The sequence below is a fragment of the Chiroxiphia lanceolata genome, chromosome 5, assembly GCF_009829145.1.
Source record: "Chiroxiphia lanceolata isolate bChiLan1 chromosome 5, bChiLan1.pri, whole genome shotgun sequence".
Taxonomy (NCBI): Eukaryota; Metazoa; Chordata; class Aves; order Passeriformes; family Pipridae; genus Chiroxiphia; species Chiroxiphia lanceolata.
Window position 1 is genome coordinate 68,170,164 of NC_045641.1, and position 17,724 is coordinate 68,187,887.

General features: G+C 41.3%; 1 protein-coding gene across 3 annotated transcripts; it reads right to left on the reverse strand.

Moving 5' to 3' along the window:
• Nucleotides 1-9,856: 9,856 nt before the first annotated feature.
• Nucleotides 9,857-17,715, reverse strand: RAD51AP1 (RAD51 associated protein 1). Of its 3 annotated transcripts, none has more exons than XR_004357216.1 (8): nucleotides 17,638-17,715; nucleotides 15,211-15,260; nucleotides 13,625-13,754; nucleotides 13,151-13,238; nucleotides 12,727-12,801; nucleotides 11,974-12,117; nucleotides 11,195-11,341; nucleotides 9,857-10,357 (listed from the first exon to the last, which is right to left on the reverse strand). XR_004357216.1 is itself a non-coding variant. In XM_032688635.1 (8 exons), exons 1-8 carry the CDS (start codon nucleotides 17,655-17,657, stop codon nucleotides 10,230-10,232), a joined length of 792 nt encoding a protein of 263 aa, XP_032544526.1. In that variant the 5' UTR covers nucleotides 17,658-17,715; the 3' UTR covers nucleotides 9,857-10,229. The 3 variants fall into 3 exon arrangements, 2 of the variants coding, with proteins under 2 accessions (XP_032544526.1, XP_032544525.1); XM_032688635.1 differs by having other exon boundaries at nucleotides 11,195-11,329; nucleotides 13,129-13,238; XM_032688634.1 differs by having other exon boundaries at nucleotides 13,129-13,238.
• Between the last annotated feature and the right edge of the window lie 9 nt (nucleotides 17,716-17,724).

Here is a 17,724-nt window from a genome sequence, read left to right on the forward strand (position 1 = left end):
CCCAAGAAATAGATTAGATCAATTCTGCTCTTCATAGCATTTACTGTGCTACTCCTGCACTTCAGTGTTCCTGATCTGAGCGAGGGCAAAAGGCACAGAGGAACAATGAGCTGAGCACTGTCTCCAACCCTGTGCTTTTGCACCCACACAGGCTTGAGCAGTGCCCCAGAGAAAGTCAAATGCTGCCACTGCAGGCTGAAGCAGGGAAGATAAATATCAAATTCCCCAAAGTAGTGTGAATGGAGTTGACAAAAATCTTCTTAAACCATTCCTGCTCCATTTGCTGCAATAAAGCACATTAACTGTGTCAATAAGGCTGTGGCAAAATCAGTGCAAAAGGAGTGGGTGATTTAAGGTTTTGCATACATTTAGTTGGGCAAAGATCCCACCAGATGAACCAATCAGTCCAAGTCTGCTAGAAATGGGAAAACCAGTCACAGTTTTCACAGTTTCTGGCTTCTTTAGAAAATGTCTTCCACTGAAGAGTGCAAAAGCTTGGGGTATGGTAAAATCAAGATTCTAACATTTAAAATAATTGCTAGTAAGTTGGCTCTTTATTAACAATCCCTATCATGGTTAAGATCTGCTCTTTAACCTGGCAAACAAGAAAAAATTTATAATGCTGGTTCTAAAAGGGCTCAAAAGCTGGATAAGAACCATGAATGTAATTTTACATAGGAGGGAATTATGTGTAGCTAAGGATGTAATGACCATAACTCTTTGAGATAATTCCTAACATCTGAGCAAGGGTCCTCAACGGAATTCAAATAGAATTTGGGGATTTTCCAAACAGCTCTCTGACTGCATAAAGCCACAAGGACCCCTAGCAACATCATCATTTCTAGAAAACAGGCTGGGTAAAGAAATGACAGCTCAGAAATCAGTGCTCCAACAGGCTTTTCTAATGCATCAATCTGTTCTTAGGACTATTCCAAGAGCAGAAAATATGGTTATTCCTGGACTCCCAAAATGAAGAGAAATCACATGAGAAGCAGGAATTGGACATGGACCAGATAAGCTGATTTAAATCGAGTGGGGTGCACAGATGAAATGAAGCTCTGGATATGGTGAAAATTCATGGGCAAAAAAAAAAAAAATAGTTGGTAGGCAAATGAATCACAGAATCATAGAATACCCTGAGTTGGAAGGGACTCACAAGGATCATTGAGTCCAACTCCTGGCCCTGCACAGACACCCCAACAATCCCACCATGTGCCTGAGAGCGTTGTCCAAATGCTCCTTGAGCTCTGCCAGGCTTGGTGCTGTGACCACTGCCCTGGGGAACCTGTTCAGTGCCCAAACACCCTCTGGGGGAAGAACCTTTTCCTGAGATCCAACCTAAACCTCCACTGACACAGCTCCAGCTGTTCCCTCGGGTCCTGCCACTGGTCACCAGAGAGCAAAGATCAGAGCCTTCCCCCTCCACTGTCCCTCCTGAGGAAGCTGCAGATGCTGTGAGGTCTCCCCTCAGTGTCCTCTTCTCCAGGCTGAACAGACCAAGTGACATCCTGTGTTATTCCCTGGAAGGGGAAGCTGGAGAGGCTGGTCCAGGAGAATCAAGGCTTCTCAGTCCTTTTATAGTTCATAACTATACTTACTAAACACCTCCCCAGATACTCCTGACATCAGATATTCACCTATGCACTCAGATATACCTTCTGAATAGTGCCATCTGGGGAGGAAAACTAGGGGCATAATTTCACAACTTCATCACTTCTGAGGAGTTATACAAATACGAAATTAGTAGCTTATCAATGAATGACCCCTCATGTTGATTTTCCTCTAGAAGGTCAGTTTAAACAAAATTATCAAATGTCAGCTTTAAACTTAGAATCACACTTTTTTATAAGGCAGAACTTTTGATTTCAGAGTAATGTAAATCACTGGGATTTCTATAGAGTATCTTATTTTTCTCCAAAATAAAAAACAGGCCAGCTGTCTACAATATACATATATTTTTAATAAGCCACAAAGCCTTTCATATAAACCTGAAGTTTATTTTGAAAACTTTTGCAGGACCGTAGCTACTCTGGGTCTAGAAATCAATCATTTGCTTATCATTTATGCAGAAACCTTTAAGATACTCCTGTGACTTAAAAATGTTAAGTTTTTATCTTTGCAGCATTACTGATGTTGCTTCCATTAAAAATTGCCATCACAGAATCACAGAATATCCTGAGTTGGAAGGGACCCACAGAGATCACTGAAGTCCAGCTCCAAGAACCCCACATCTTGATTCAACTTCTCCAAAGAAATTTATGGTTAATACAATAAAAATATCATATGGAGTTGATGGCAGATGATGCAACTCATCAAACTATCTTCTGTTTTCTAGCAGTTATTTTTCTATTCCTCACAACAGGTGTGTCACAACCTAATACAAAGGTATGCACAAAGGTATCAAAGAAGAAAAACAAATGCCAACCACTATTACCTTAGGCTGGATTCTTTTATTTCTCCTCACTCGTAAACAAGAGTTACTGAAGAAGCTGAAATCACAGCAGCTCTCATTGTTTCCTTCTTTCTTTCCCCACCACGACAAAGCTTTTACATCTGTCTCCATTAAATTGTTCTTTTTGTCATTCAACTTCTGGCACTAAAGTTAATCTAATCCAACCTGTGCCCCTCTATGAATAAAAGCATGGGCTGAATGATGATTATGATGCGTAAGGTGGCTGGAATCAAGCCCCATATTGTTTTGCCATGTTTCCCAGCACTGACACAGTCTAAATGCTATTAAACTGAACTGTGGATGGTAGCAGAGCTGCTGACGTGCTATGAAATCTTTGAGGACTTAGCACAAGCACAACATGTTTGTCAATTGGGCTCAGCAGGATTGCAAAACCATCCCTTGAGAGTCATTTGTTTTCCTTTCTTCTTCTTCTTTTTTTTTTTTTTTATTCTTCCTCAAAGGACACAGCTTTACCTCACCTGCTATAAACATTAACTGTCTAATGAAGGTAATTCAAAGGTAATTCAGAGTATTTAGGCTCACAGCTCTCTCTTAGCCCTCAAAACTACTTACAGTCTTGGAGTGAGTGTTTCTAGGTAGTCCTGTCTCTGCTTACATTTTAATTCTCTATGCACCCTTTATGTATTAACCATCAGCAAAATGCCTACAGCAGAAACAGCCTTAGTTTGGAATATTAAGGGAACAGACTTCAGTCATGTTTTATTCACCTCACTATAGTCTATTTTTATACTCCTGACAGACTCCATGGGGAAGTAGGCAACACTTAGTCTCAAGTAATTATTTTCTTTACTCTCTTTGCATATGAGAAAGCAATTCATATTTCATAAAAGGCAGAAAAATGCAGACACAGTCTTAACCACAGAGAAAGAAAGATTTTAAAAAACAGAGGAGCAATGCTAGCCTTAGGACAATAAAGCCATAGTGGGTTTGGAATAAAACAGAGAAAATAAACCTTAAAATCTCCTTCTTTTTTTGAATCACAGGATCATGGAATGGTTTGGTTTGGATCACCTGTATGGGCAGGAACACCTTCCACTATCCCAGGTGCTGAGCCCCATCCAACCTGGCCTTGGACATTTCCAGGGATGGGGCAGCCACAACTTCTCTGGGCAACCTGTGCCAGGGCCTCACCACCCTCACAGGGAACAATTTCTCCCTAATATCCAATCTAAACCTGTCACTCCAGGCCCTTGGAAATAGTCTCTTGCTGAGTTCATAGTGACTGGAGTTCAGGATGTGAGGAACAATCCACGAGGCTTCATAAAAAACTTACTTACTTCAGTTTCTCCATTTTCCATCACCTACCTTGCCTCCTTTCCAGCTCTAAATTTGACTCCTGGAAACAGAAGAGCACTTCACTGAATTGGAGCAGGATATGAAGACAAAGGCAGAATTTGTTTATTATGAACTTTATAGTGCAAGCCCTTCCACTTATTATTTTATTGCTGTATTTCCTGGCTGATTCTCTAAAATATTTTTCAAATTGGTTTTCTATTTTTGATTTTTTTAAGAAAAGTTATAGTCTTCAGATTTTATTGTTTGTTTCTTTACATTTTTAATTTGTTTTTGTTGGTTTTTTTCCTTTAATTAAAGCAGTTTTGGGGTTTCACTTCTTGTTTTGTCATCCGATTATCTTTTTTCTCATCCTTCTCTTTCCTTCCTTCCCTTTTTTTTTTTCAAACTTCCAAAAGAAGTAAAAATTGAACAATGACAAAATATAAATTTAATCTCTCTGTGGTCCTGAATACTTTTTGCATTAAAATATTTTGAAAGAAAGAGTAAATAATATTAGCGTTTGTAAAACAATTTTTTTAACAATAAAAATATAAGAAAATTAACTCTTATTAATTTCAGTATTCTAAAAAAGGAAAAGACAGGACATGGACCTCTTGGAGCAAATCCTGAGGAGGCCACCAAGAAGATTATAGGCATGGAGAACCTCTAAGGTTGGGAGAATTGTGATTGTTCAACCTGGAGAAGAGAAGGCAGCAAAAAAAGGTGTAAAGTCTGTGACTTCCTAACATTTTTAAATCACCTCTCTCCAGACCTCAGTTTACATATAACCTTAATCATTGGAATTGCAACTACATGGCTCCTACTAAAAAAACAAACACCATATATATTTTGACTAGAATTAAAAACAGGTCTAATGATCAGGTGGAAATATGTAAAGGCAGGATGCAACTTCCAGGCACATCCCTCTGCCTACATTTTGCTTTAGACCATCTCTGACTGTTCTGGATAGTTCTGCCTTCCCGCAAGGAATGGATGTGAAGCCCAGGGATTTTATTTAGGGAGGCTGGACTGCGTACTGCTGGGATCTACTTTTAGCTCTTGCAAGATGTCTACATTTATCTGCACAGGCTCTAGTGGACAAAATCCAGTTTTCAGGAATGCTGTAGGCACTCAGGCACGTCAGAAATGCAGTGCAGTGGTTCACTGCTGTCTACTTCCTCTCATCCAGTGGACACCAAGGGAAAACCCTGGGATCCAGCCTGCATCTCATGTGCTGTTATTGAACTGAACTCTGAGATATGTCTTGAATAACATGGTTAAGGCAACACCTCTGTGGGGGAGACATGAGTTAATTACCAGTGAGGCTCTGATTCAGTGAGATATTTCAGCTAATTTGGAGTGTGTAAGTGGTTCTGTGTACTTCAGAGTGAGTGATTACAGTTCCTGCTAGATCCAGGTACTGGCAAAACCTCACAGAATCACAGAGTCATTTAGGCTGGAAAAGACCTCCAGGATCATCGAGTCCAACCTGTTCCCAATCCCCACCCTGTCCCCCAGCCCAGAGCACTGAGAGCCATGTCCAGTCCTTCCTTGGACACCTCCAGGGATGGGAACTTCACCACCTCCCTGGGCAGCCCCTTCCAATGCTGGACAACCTTTTCAGTGAAGAAATTCTTCCTCATGTCCAACCTGATCCTCCCCTGGTGCAGCTTGAGGCCATTTCCTCTTGTCCTGTCCCTTGTTCCCTGGGAGCAGAGCCTGACCCCCACCTGGCTACAACCTTCTGTCAGGGAGTTGTAAAGAGTGGGAAGGTCCCCCCTGACCCTCTTTTTCTCCAGGCTTAACACCCCCAGCACCCTCAAACACTCCTCATATGACATTTTTCAGGAGAAATATGTATTTAGTAAAAGAACTTTCCTATTATTTCTAGAAAATATTTTAATAACAGTCTCTTAACATGCATTGTAAATTCACAGAATATTAGGGAGATTTTGAAGGAGAGCTATTTCCTTAATATTATTGTCCAAAGAATAATTGAAGCAGATGATCTCAAGCACTGCCTTAGAATCTAAGTGACTTAGAATCTAAATGGTGTTGCAGTACCACTGTTTATTACACCAGACCTGCATTTTTACTTGTGTTACCACAGTCTTGTCTCACATTTGGACAATAACACTCACTTTCTCATTCTTTGTCTTGTCTTTTAACCAGGGAGTGCAAAATAACATCATCATCAGGACAGTAATAAATCATATCACATGTTATCAAAAACAAAATTTGCTCATAAATCCTTTTTGTTCCAGAGGAGCTACTGCAGTATATGCTGGGTAACATGTCTCAGGAGTGATATGGGTGAAAATTTGGGAGTTAGGCAGTGTTCCCACTTGGGAACAGGCTGACTGTGATGCCATAATGCTTCCCATCTCTGAAACAACATACCACCCCACTCTTTTGGGAGCAGCTGGAAAAATCTGCCTCCACATTTCTTTGGCAAGAAAGACAAATCTGAGCAAACGAGAAAAGGGGAAGAGGGAGCTGATCTCAGTGGAGACAAGCTCACCCCTGTTCCAGAGGGAACATAGTTCTGCACAAAATATGTGCTCCATTATCACTTATCATTACAACCTCACTGAGTAATGAAGATACAGAGCACAAAGGTGATGAAGGAGGAGAATCAGACTTTCTATGCAAACTGCATAAATTAGAGGTGGAAAACACATCCCACACAGATTTTTTCTTATAATGATCGTTCCAAACCCATTCAGTGCTTCATCTCTATCTTGCTTGTTCCCAGGATCTTTGGCAGCTCTCCACATTTGTACTTACTTTGCAGGTGTCCTAAGTGCAGCCAACTCTTAGGAAATACACCTCATCTGCCTTTGCTTTAAGGGTACATTTCACCCTTCCTAGGAAAGACTTTGTGTCATTTTGTCTTCCCAGTGATATGTCAGAAGGGCAGGTGGAATGGGTGGGGGCAGCCAGGCAAGGCACAAGAGCACTAAGATCCATCCACGTGGCAGGCAAATGAGCTTATAAGTGTTCATTTAATGAGCTTTCTCTCAAGCATAACAGCTGGCCTGGCTTTCCAAAACCTGAGGGCTGGCAGTGCCTTCATTGTTACTCCTCCACAGCCATGTGAACACAGCCAATGGGAACACCTTCCACAAGGGAATTGAGTTCTACCTAAAATCACTGCAGAACCTCTGGAGATTATTAGAGATTATTTAGGAGAACAGGTAGGGAGAGGACAAGGGGGAACAGCTTCAAACAGACAGAGAATGGGTTTAAATTGGATATTAGGGAGAAATTCTTCCCTGGGAGGGTGGTGAGGCCCTGACACAGGTTGCCCAGAGAAGCTGTGGCTGCCCCATCCCTGGAAGTGTTCAAGGCCAGGTTGGATGGGGCTCTGAGCAACCTGGGCTAGTGGAAGATGTCCCTGCCCATGGCAGGGGGCTGGAATGAGATGATCTTTAGGGTCCCTTCCAACCTAGGTCATTCTACAATTCTATGATCATTATGATTTTCATCTTATCTTCACTTTCCTGGAAATGTTATAACCTTTAGAAAGCAATTTTTAAAGATTTGTTAATGCCAGAGTAAGCTATAATTCAGCAAACCATACACTGGAGGCAGTGAATGTGATAGGTTTCAGTAAAATTTCTGCGGATGAGGTTCTAACATTTTACCAGGTTTCAAAAACTCTTAAACGATCTCAGAATGTAGGCATTTTCCTCAGAGGTCTCCATCTTATGGGATCGAAATAGGGGGCTAGAAAAGGAGAGATGATTACCAAAATTGTTCTCTTTTAAGTCTGGAATCTTATGAGCAAGCATAACTAACCAGAAATTGTTACTGTAACTATTATTAGTCCCTTCACCTATGAAAATGCATTAAAGCTGTGTTGTTGATATACTTGGACAAAAGTTGTTTGTTAAATTTCTGTTTGTTTTCCTATTCTAGATGTTTTGCTCCCAAATATCACCCAACCCTTTGATATGTAAATACAAATCATATGTATATCATACATATAGCTCCACTGCACTGGAATGATAACTTGATGTTGTTGTGCCCTCTAATGTTGATTTCCTACATAGTTACACTTATATTACTCTTTAAGATAAGAATTATTTAAAAAATTCTTTAAAATATTAATAATATTCTTTAAAATTATTAATGTAATTCTTAAAAATATGCACCTGTCTTCTAAACTTTCTGCTGAGATGGGGTTCACAAGGTATTCCTAAAAGAGCTGTCTGATTACAAGTCTTTATAGTCCTTCAGTTCAATGAATCTTGCAAATATTTTAGAATAAAAGCAAGATTTATGCAGATTTACTGGAAGTAAAAAAACGTGAAACATCTGAGGAAACCTGTCATGAGGGAAACAGAAAGATAACCAACCAGATAAATATCTGGTTTTCATGTTCAATCAGTTTTATTTTTTTATATGATTTCTTTGTTCATCGTAGTCTTATAACTTTTAATGACATCATAATTATGATCACCTTGTCCTCGAGGGCTGTCATTATGAAGAAGAATTTGGTAAGAGGAACTGAGAGCCCTGAGCATTAAACAGAGAGAAGCTTAAAGACACTAAGGAATATGTAGCTTTTGTCTTTTACACTCAATGCCAGTTGACCAAGCTTAAAGTCCTTTCATGCTCTTATTCAGACAAACCTAGAGAAAACTAACTTTTATTGAATCATATTCAAGAACAATTAAAATAAAAAATCAAACTGTGGGGAAAGCCCAAAATATAAGAAAATGAAATTTCAGATTTTTCAATATCCCAAATATACAGGAACAACTCCGGCTCAAAGCCTTCATTTAAAATGTACACAATGTTGCGGGTGTGAGGAAAGATCCAGCACAAACAGAAACAGCCTTAACCCACCAAAGTTCTTTTGTTTATCACAGCTTTTTTGGCTTCCTCCCAAGAGAACCGTGTCACACATGAGTGGAGATGGACCAATAATTCTTTGTGAGCAGCAGGACAAAGTGTTTTAAAATGCAAAGGGCAGGTTTTTGCACAGAGCCTCGGCAGAAGTGGTAACTCAGGGGTTTTCAGCTTTGTGGTTTGCACTGATAGGTTACAAGTCTGCTGGGGGAAAGGAAGTTGAGACAGCAAAAGTGATCAGGCATGAAACATAGTTTACATTTAATCTGTTTAGAGCAAATAATACCCAACCCTTCTGTTGAAAATTAAAGAGCAGTTAATGGAATTCCTGTTGCACTCAATCACAGGAAATGGCATTTGGGCACTTCTTTTCCCATTAGAAAAATAATGGGAAAAGGTGTTTTTCCCTTATTAAATCTCACAGTTCTGAGTAAGTATTGTTACATCTTTATTATTTAATCACAAGATACAGATTTTCACATTAACAGAATACCTGAGAAAAGTATAGACCAGGGAAATGAAGGCTTGGCTTCAGGGTGACCTAATGGTGGCCTTCCAGGACCTGAAGAGAGCCCACAAGAAAGATGGAGAGAGACTTATTTCCAAGGGCCTGGAGAGACAGGAGAAGGGGGAATGGTTTCAAACTGACAGAGAACAGGTTTAAATTGGATATTAGGAAGAAATTCTTCCCTGTGAGGGTGGGGAGGCCGTGGCACAGGTTGCCCAGAGAAGCTGTGGCTGCCCCATCCCTGGCAGTGTCCAAGGCCAGGTTGGATGGGGCTCTGAGCAACCTGGGCTAGTGGAAGGTGTCCCTGCCCATGGCAGGGGGTTGGAACAAGATGAGCTTTAAGGTCCCTTCCAACCCAGGCCATTCCATGGTTCCATGATATTCCTTTGTTAATGCAAATCTGAGAGTCATTACCAGATCCCTCAAGAAAGAAATGCATTTGCTACATCGTCCAACATAATCAATATGCTTACATAGGAAATTATTTACATTATGGAGCAATAAGTTTGAAAGCTCAGTTTCATTACTCAGTAACTGTCACTCCAATGCTTTACAAAACCCCCTCCCTAAGCTTGGTATCATGGTCCTCAAAGAAGCCTGAGGAGCTCCAACCAAAATCCTCGTTGTCTGAGCCCAACTAACGCTGCTGACTTCCAGTAAGGGCACACACATGCAAAAATATTTGCCAGACTGCAGCCAAAATTTGAAGTGATTTTCAAAATTAATAAAGTAAAATCATAAAATCAGATTATACGAAGCACTTTATTTTAGTTTTTTTTAAAAATACAACATTCTAAAAAACATATTTCCTGTCATACATACTGCTGTCTAGGTTATTTTATTGCCAAGAGTTTAGATATTAGAGAATTAAAATTATCACAAACCCACATCTGTGAATATAATACATGAAAGAGCTGGTGACCCAGATGTCACCTTGATTAAATAATACAATTGTTCAGTAGCACTTAAGGATGCCCAGCAACTTGCAGGATAAAAACTCATTACAACACCATCCATAAACAACAGTCCTCCAAAATGGATGGTGCCATGATGCTGTTTATAAGCAAAACGCTTTCCACAGTCTTTTCCTTCATGTGGCACCTTGTCACTGACCATTCAACTGCTGGTGGCACTGGGATGCAGTGGTTTAACTCTTGCCAGTCTGGAGAGGCCAAGTCTAAGGCAGTGAGTAGGTGACTTAACAGCAACGTATTTCCCAGAGGAATTACTGCTTCCTGATGGAGCTGAAAATAAGTTTAAAACAAAAAGAAGGTATAAGAGGTTCAGAGGAGGAAAAAAAAAATAAATCATATGACTGTTGACTTTTTATAGTTTCCCTAACAGAACAAAAAAACTGTTCTAAAGATATTGCAGAGAGGTCTGAACAACACAGCATGTGAAAATCAGCACACTCCCCAGGAATCCATCCCTTTGGAATGGTGCACAGTTTCTAATTAACCAGCAAGACACTGGAGCAACACTGCCCATAAAAACTGTTCCCAGTGTTCTGTGCATTTTCAGGCACTCCACAGAGAATCACACAGCACAATTCCAAGTGGGAAAGGAAGCTTGATGGAAAGGAGCCAAACAGAGAGAACCAGAAGAGTAAATTAGAAGGAAAATCAAAGCAAACAGCAGGACTCAATGGCAGCAGCATGTTCAAACACCTGCAAAAATAAAGCTTCTAAGCACTTGCCTTACTAGAGCAGTTAAAACTCTCAAACATTTTTCTAATATTATTTGTTTAGGATAGATAATTAAGGAGTATGTAGCAGAGATAAAGAAAGCTCTAAATAAGAGAGAAATGGACATAAAACAATCTCTTGATCCACACTATGAAAAATATTTCATTAACCCTTCCTTCCCAGATAAAGGAGTTAAGGATAATGCTGTAAAAGAAGCACAGAGATAGCTTTTCATCCTTTCTCTCTTTTTTAATCTTAAATCTGTCAAAAGAAAACCCTTCTTTATAAAAAAAGCAAGCATTTTGCTGAAATAGTTTGTTTTCTTTGTTTGCTTTCAGGTGAGATTGCTAAAAGCTCAACTAATGTATCTGTTTACAGTTACAACCTCACACGTACCTGGGGGTGTCCATTTAGGCTTTCTGTGTGTTACAGGACTTGATGCCAGTAGAGGCCTCCCAACTGGTTCTGAGGAGTTGGACATCATCTTTTGCCTTGGCTCAGGTTTCTGTTCCATTGTCCATGAAGGAGAAACTACAGGTGATGCTTGGTTGGAAAATAAAAGTGACTTTGGGAAGGCACTCTTTAGCAGAGAAATCATTATGTAAGATGACTGATCAGCACAAGCTCTCTGCAGGAGCAGCAAATATGGTACTAGACTGTCTCATCTTTGAGCAGTAAATATTTATACAGACATGTCACCTACTGGGGAATGACTGAGACATGGATTAGCTTGCTTTCCTAAGAGCTGAGAATTGGAAGAAAGGAAGAAAGAAGGGAGGCTACTTATTTTTATAAATAAGCTTAAACTGAAACCACCAACACCTCATACTCCAGAGTCTTCACGTTGATGCAAGCCCCAGAAAACCACAGGAAAAATGAACAGAGGCTCTTTAAAAAGACAAAAGCTTCCTGGACAAGGAGGGCAGAAGAAATTTGTCCTGACATACAAAGGCAGGGAAGCTGTGGAATTCTGCCACTTTGGGGTCTGTGTATGAATAAGCTGCAACTGTTTAAATTTATTGTGAAAGTGCTACTGGGTTGTCACTGGTATTAGAGAAGGGGGGAGGGAAAATGCAGTGGAAGCAGCAGGAATTTCCCTGAAAATACAAACTATTTGTAAGGCATCACATTCAAAGCACATTTAAGGAGAGGGTTTTTTGTGGAGAAGAACTTACTGGGGACAGACTCTGGCTCAGAGTCAGTGTCACGCTCTGTGTCATCACTGTCAACCACCTTCTGCCGCGCTGGAACTTTGGATGTCACTGTTCTTTTCCCACCATCACCCTTGGGTGTGTCTTCGTCCATCACCTGATTGAGACCTAGGAAACAGAAGGTGGTTCCATTAACGGAAATTCACAGCAAATCTATCCTCCTTCTCAAAGAGAAGAAGGTATTTGAGTTCCCAGGACTAATTTGTGGTGATGTTGAGTTACACTACACAAAAACATATCGCTGACACTTGATTTCCTGGGGTCCTCATTTTACTCTTTTAACCAACCAAACTGTACCTTCTCATTGTGACATTTCTCCGTAATCAAGCTAACAGAAGGACCAAAATAAAACTGGAAAAATGAAGTTTCCAATGGCACAGCAAATGCTTGGTCATGTTTATTTGATCCTTGGGCATTATGGACCCATTAAAGAGCAGAGGGTAAGTGTAGCTTCTTAAAGAATGAAATAAAGTAAGCATCTAAAAATGTCACATGCCTGTTGTGTTTTCCAACTGACTTTTAGTGATGTGTAACAATCTCACTCAGCAATCCCCAGGTTTTCCCATTTTAAGACTTAATGAAAAAATTAATGCATCCTTCAATCTTTATTTAAGACAAAGACTCTTTTTTTCACATCAGTGAAAGGCAACAATAGAGATAAAAAAGAGATAAGTACTTAAATCCTCTTTCTGAAGACAGAATATGAGAACAACTTACCTAAAACCTCACTGTCTACACTGCAGTTGGAAAAAGGGGGTCTCCTGTGTATGTTTTCTGATTCAATACTCTGATCTGTTTTAAGATCCAGAAAAAAAAGTTAAAAAATAGAAAATATCAACACGCAAAAACCACATGATAAAAAGTAGAAATATTAATAAATGAAAACAGCTACAGTTTTTATCTGTCTCTAATCAAACTATATGTTTGGGAGATCTTACTTTTCTCACAGAAAAAAAAAAAAGAACATAAGAAGACAGGCACTACCTAAAAATTCTCACTTCTTTATCAGGACATCTTGAAATAAAGCACGATTTTCAATCTATTTCACTGCAAAATAAATTCTCATGTTCAAATTCACTACATATGAATAAAGAGTGTTGCATTGAACTGCAAAGTAACCTTGTTCTTCTGAATTTTGCACCTCAAGGATATTTGCAGATTTTTCTTTGACAGACAAGGCTAAGGCAACTTCCAAATCTCTCTTATAAAGTTTGTCATCCAAGGATAACCTGGAAAAAAATCACAACCATGGTAAATAATAAAAGAATTATATGAGTGTTATAGGTCTTCTTCTGACTTACTGAACTTTTTAAAATTCAGATACTTGTAAAGAGATACATATTTTGATACTTATTTATAGAATTTCATGTTCTGAGCACTACCTTCTGAAATTATTTAGTCAAAGTACACCCTGATGTTTAAAGCACTCTACACTTAAAAGTATCATGATTGCAAAACATCATATATATATATATAAAATAATTATATATATTTATTTATATAATTATATATAATTATATATAATTATATAAATTTTATATAAACATTATATATAAATATATATGTATAAACTAATAATTGGTATTAGCACAGAGTTGACCACAACATTTGTTACCTTTTACTAAGTGTCTGTGTTTGTGACTGAGTCACTTCTTTGGGTGGCTTTTTTTGCTTCTCTTTTTTCTCCTTCTTTGGTTCCTTGGGTTGTGTTCTGGATTTTTTGCTTGAAGGTGCAAAGTCTTCATCTGTTGGAAAACAGCAACAAGCTCTCAGGAGTTTTCCTACACTCTTCCATGGGGCCAAAAGAAGTCATTTGACTTAATTCTCAACACACACTGACAATATATCACAGATAACCTTTTTTTTCTGAAATTTTTAAAGACAACAACTGTAAGTATACTATCCTTAAATGTATTTGAAATGAAAATTCAACAAGACCTCTTTTATATATGCTTTTATTAGCAATAAAGCTTCAGTGTCCACTGTTACCAGATTTTGATACACTGAGCATCAATCTTATTGATAAAATATGATATGATAGGATTGATATTATATATCATAATAGTAATCACTACCACTGTGATTTGAGTTCCTGGTGTTTTGGGATTGTTCCCCTTAATGACTTCCACTTTTAAAATATCTATGCTGCTCCCATTTTCATATTGCCTCCTATTAGGTATAATGCATTCCTCCAATTTTCAGATAAAAATAGAAGGCATGAAAACTGCCTTTCTTTCAGTTGAGGGCACTGCACACATATCACAGTGCTAAATAAGGAAAAAAAATAATGATCCTCAGTATTCTCTAAATGATGGAGAACCTTAGCTAAGATCATAAAGGTTTTGGAGACCTTACATTTTTCTTGATTGTTAGAAGTGGCCTAGAAACTAAGAAAAGTCATGCACCACATTTAAACTAAGAATATGCGTTGCCTTCAACATTATTTATTTTTGCCCTCCCCTTCCCACCAATTCAAACTGTTCCCTGGATCCTGCAAACAGCATGGAAAAAAAAGCAAACAAAGATGGAAGCAAACAAACTCTGCCAGAAAAATGAGTAAAAATGAGTAACATCCATTAGGGTTTAGAAGGAAAGGAGGACCTTTGTGGAAAAAGACAGCTTGCAATCTATTTTTCTGGTCAATGACACTCCAAATTTGACTACTATGTCCTTACCACAAACCCAGTGAGACAGAGAGCTGTGGAGAAATGTTAGACCTATGTAGAGATGGTTCACACTTCCTCTGTATTCACATTTACAGCCCTGTGAACTAATAGTCAGGGTGTCATGGACCTAATTGCCACTGAAAACTGGGGCACGGAGAGAAAGATTTAACTGCAACAAGATACTGTATATTCCAGAGTTTCCTGGTACACTGCTCTTATGCTCTGCTTTACAGCCATGACGTGGTTGTGGAATTGGGATATTCACCAGTGTGCCCAGATTCCTTCTGCTGAAAGAAGTAAGAGCTTAACAAACTATTCTTAACAAATATACTTCATTAAAGACACTCTGATGGTATTTTCACAGAATCACAAAATCACAGAATATGCTGAGTTGGAAGGGACCCACGAGGATCACTGAGTCCCTCATGAGGAAGCTGCACTGCTGTGAGGTCTCCCTTCATCTCTCCTCCCACCCATTTTGGGTGGTTCCATTAGTTCCTGGCATGTTTGTTACATGCAGGAACACACCACTTACCGTCATCTTCCAAATCCCCAAACTGAGAATAATCAACTACTTTCCTGTTCCTGTGTCAAAAGAAAATATACACTATTAGTCCTTTCTGTCTGAGTATCTTGACTTGCTAACATTTCATTTTTGGGTAAAGCAAGTTTTACAAGAAAAAAAAGCAATACATGTTCAAAGGTAGGGAATAACAAAATCACAGAATACCCTGAGTTGGAAGGGACTCACAAGGATCACGGAGTCCAACTCCTGGCCCTGCACAGGCCACCCCAACAATCCCACCCTGTCCCTGAGACTGTTGCCCAAACACCCCTTGAGCTCTGGCAGCCTTGGTGCTGTGACCACTGTCCCAGGGAGCCTGTTCAGTGCCCAACTACCCTCTGGGGGAAGGACCTTTTCATAATATCCAATCTAACTCTACCCTGACACAGTTCCAGCTGTTCCCTCGGGTCCTGTCACTGGTCACCAGAGAGAAGAGATAATGTGTATAACGAGTACTACTGTATAGAACAGGGTTAACAGGAATAGCTTCCAGATTTTTTAAAAATCTTAAAATAACAGCACTTTTTGTTGTTGTCATATGGGAGCATTGCATTGTCCTTATGGACACACTGCCTGTGTGAGCTGCTACTGTGCAATGGAAATTATTTATCTACGAGGTCACTTCTAGGCACTTGAAATGCTGCTGTCAGGGCAGGTGTTACTTGAGGGGAGCAGAGAGGACACAGCCTGGGATCTACCTGAGGGGTGCTCCCTGACAGGGACACAGACACACCAGGGAGAATCCCCATGCTTCACAGAATCACAGAATTTAAGGAAGGGTCAGGTTGGAGGGGACCACAGTGGGGCATCTGGTCCCACCTCCCTGCTCCAGCAGGGTTATCCCAACGCACATGGCACAGGACTGTGTCCAGGTTGTTCTGGAATATCCCCAGTGAGCAAGACTCCACACCCTCTCTGGGCAATCTGTTCAGTGCTCGGTCACTGCACAGCAAAGAAGTTCTTCCTCATGTTCAGCTGCAACTTCCTGGGCATCAGTTCCTGCCCGTGGCTTCTTGTGCCATTGCTGGGCACCCCCGAGTAGAGCCTGGTCCATCCTCTGTCCCCTCCCTGTAGACACTGACACACATGGATGAGGTCCCCTCTCAGTGTCTCCTCTGGAGGCTGAACAGCCTCAGCTCCCTCAGCCTTTCCTCCCCAGGGAGATGCTCCAGTCCCTGAATCATCTCTGCAGGCTGCTGGACCCACTCCAGGGGAGTCCCTCCTGTCCTGAGGAGCCCAAGACTCCAGATGTTCCTCACCATGGCTGAGTAGAGGGGCAGGATTACCCTCCTCATCTTGCTGGCAGTGCTCTTTCCAATGCCCCCCAGGATCCCATTGGCCTTCCTGCCCTCAGGACACACTGGTGGCTCATGGACAGATTGTTCTCCACCAGGACCCCCAGGTCGTTCCCCACAGAGCTGCTTCCCAGCAGGTCATCCCCAGCCTGTAGAGGTGCACAGGGTTATTCCCTAGGTGCAGACCCTGCATTTGCCTTTGCTGAATTTCAGAGGTCTTCTCTCCCCATCTCTCCATCCTGTCAAGATCCCTCCGAACGGCTGCACAGCCCTCTGAGATATCGGCCACTCCACCAGGCTTTGTGTCCTCACCAAACTTTCTGACGAGGCATCGACCCCTTCATCCAAGTCACTGACGAACAAGTTAAACAACACCGGGCCCAGGATGACCCCCCCTGCAGTGCTGCCTCCAGCTCTGGGGGCCCAGCACAGCAAGGACATGGAGTTCTTGGAGCGAGTCCAGCAGAAGGACACCAAGATGATCAGAGGGATGGAGCAGCTCTGCTGTGAGGAAAGGCTGAGAGAGTTGGGATTGTTCAGCCTGGAGAAGAGAAGCTTTGGGGTGATCTAATGGTGGCCTTCCAGGACCTGAAGGGAGCCCACAAGGTAGATGGGGAGAGACTATTTCCAAAGGCCTGGAGTGACAGGAGAAGGGGGAATGGCTTCAAACTGACAGAGATAAGGTTGAGATTGGATATTAGGAAGGAATTCTTCCCTGGGAGGGTGGGGAGGCCCTGGCACAAGTTGCCCAGAGAAGCTGTTCATGTCCCATCCCTGGAAGTGTCCAAGGCCAGGCTGGATGGGGCTCTGAGCAACCTGGGATAGTGGAACGTGTCCCTGCCCATGGCAGGGAACGAGATGATCTTTTAAGTCCCTTCCAACCCGAACCATTATTTGATTCTATCACTGAACCCCGAGGGACCCCACTAGCGACAGGCCCCCCCATCCGGACCCAGCGCCACTGACCGCGACCCCCCTGGGACCTGCCGCTCAGCCAGCTGCCAATTCCCCTCCAGCTGGAAAGGAAAACACGGCCACCCTGGGAGCCATCCCAGTCCCCGAGAGCAGGCGGCGAGCCCTCCTTTCCTCCCGGCACACGCACCTCCTGCCCGGCCGCGCCATCCCCGCTACGGGCGGCCGCTCCCGCCGCCGCTCCGCCCGCCCTTCCCTTCTTCCCTCCCCTCCTCCC

Excerpts from the sequence above, each read along its gene's own strand:
- RAD51AP1 (XM_032688634.1), bottom strand. The coding sequence starts at position 17,657 with ATGGCGCGGCCGGGCAGGAG. Across the intron at positions 12,118-12,726 it reads TGTAGACAGTGAGGTTTTAG|GTCTCAATCAGGTGATGGAC; the intron begins GTAAGTTGTTCT and ends TCTGTTTCCTAG. Across the intron at positions 10,358-11,194 it reads GCCTAAATGGACACCCCCAG|CTCCATCAGGAAGCAGTAAT; the intron begins GTACGTGTGAGG and ends ACTTATTTTCAG.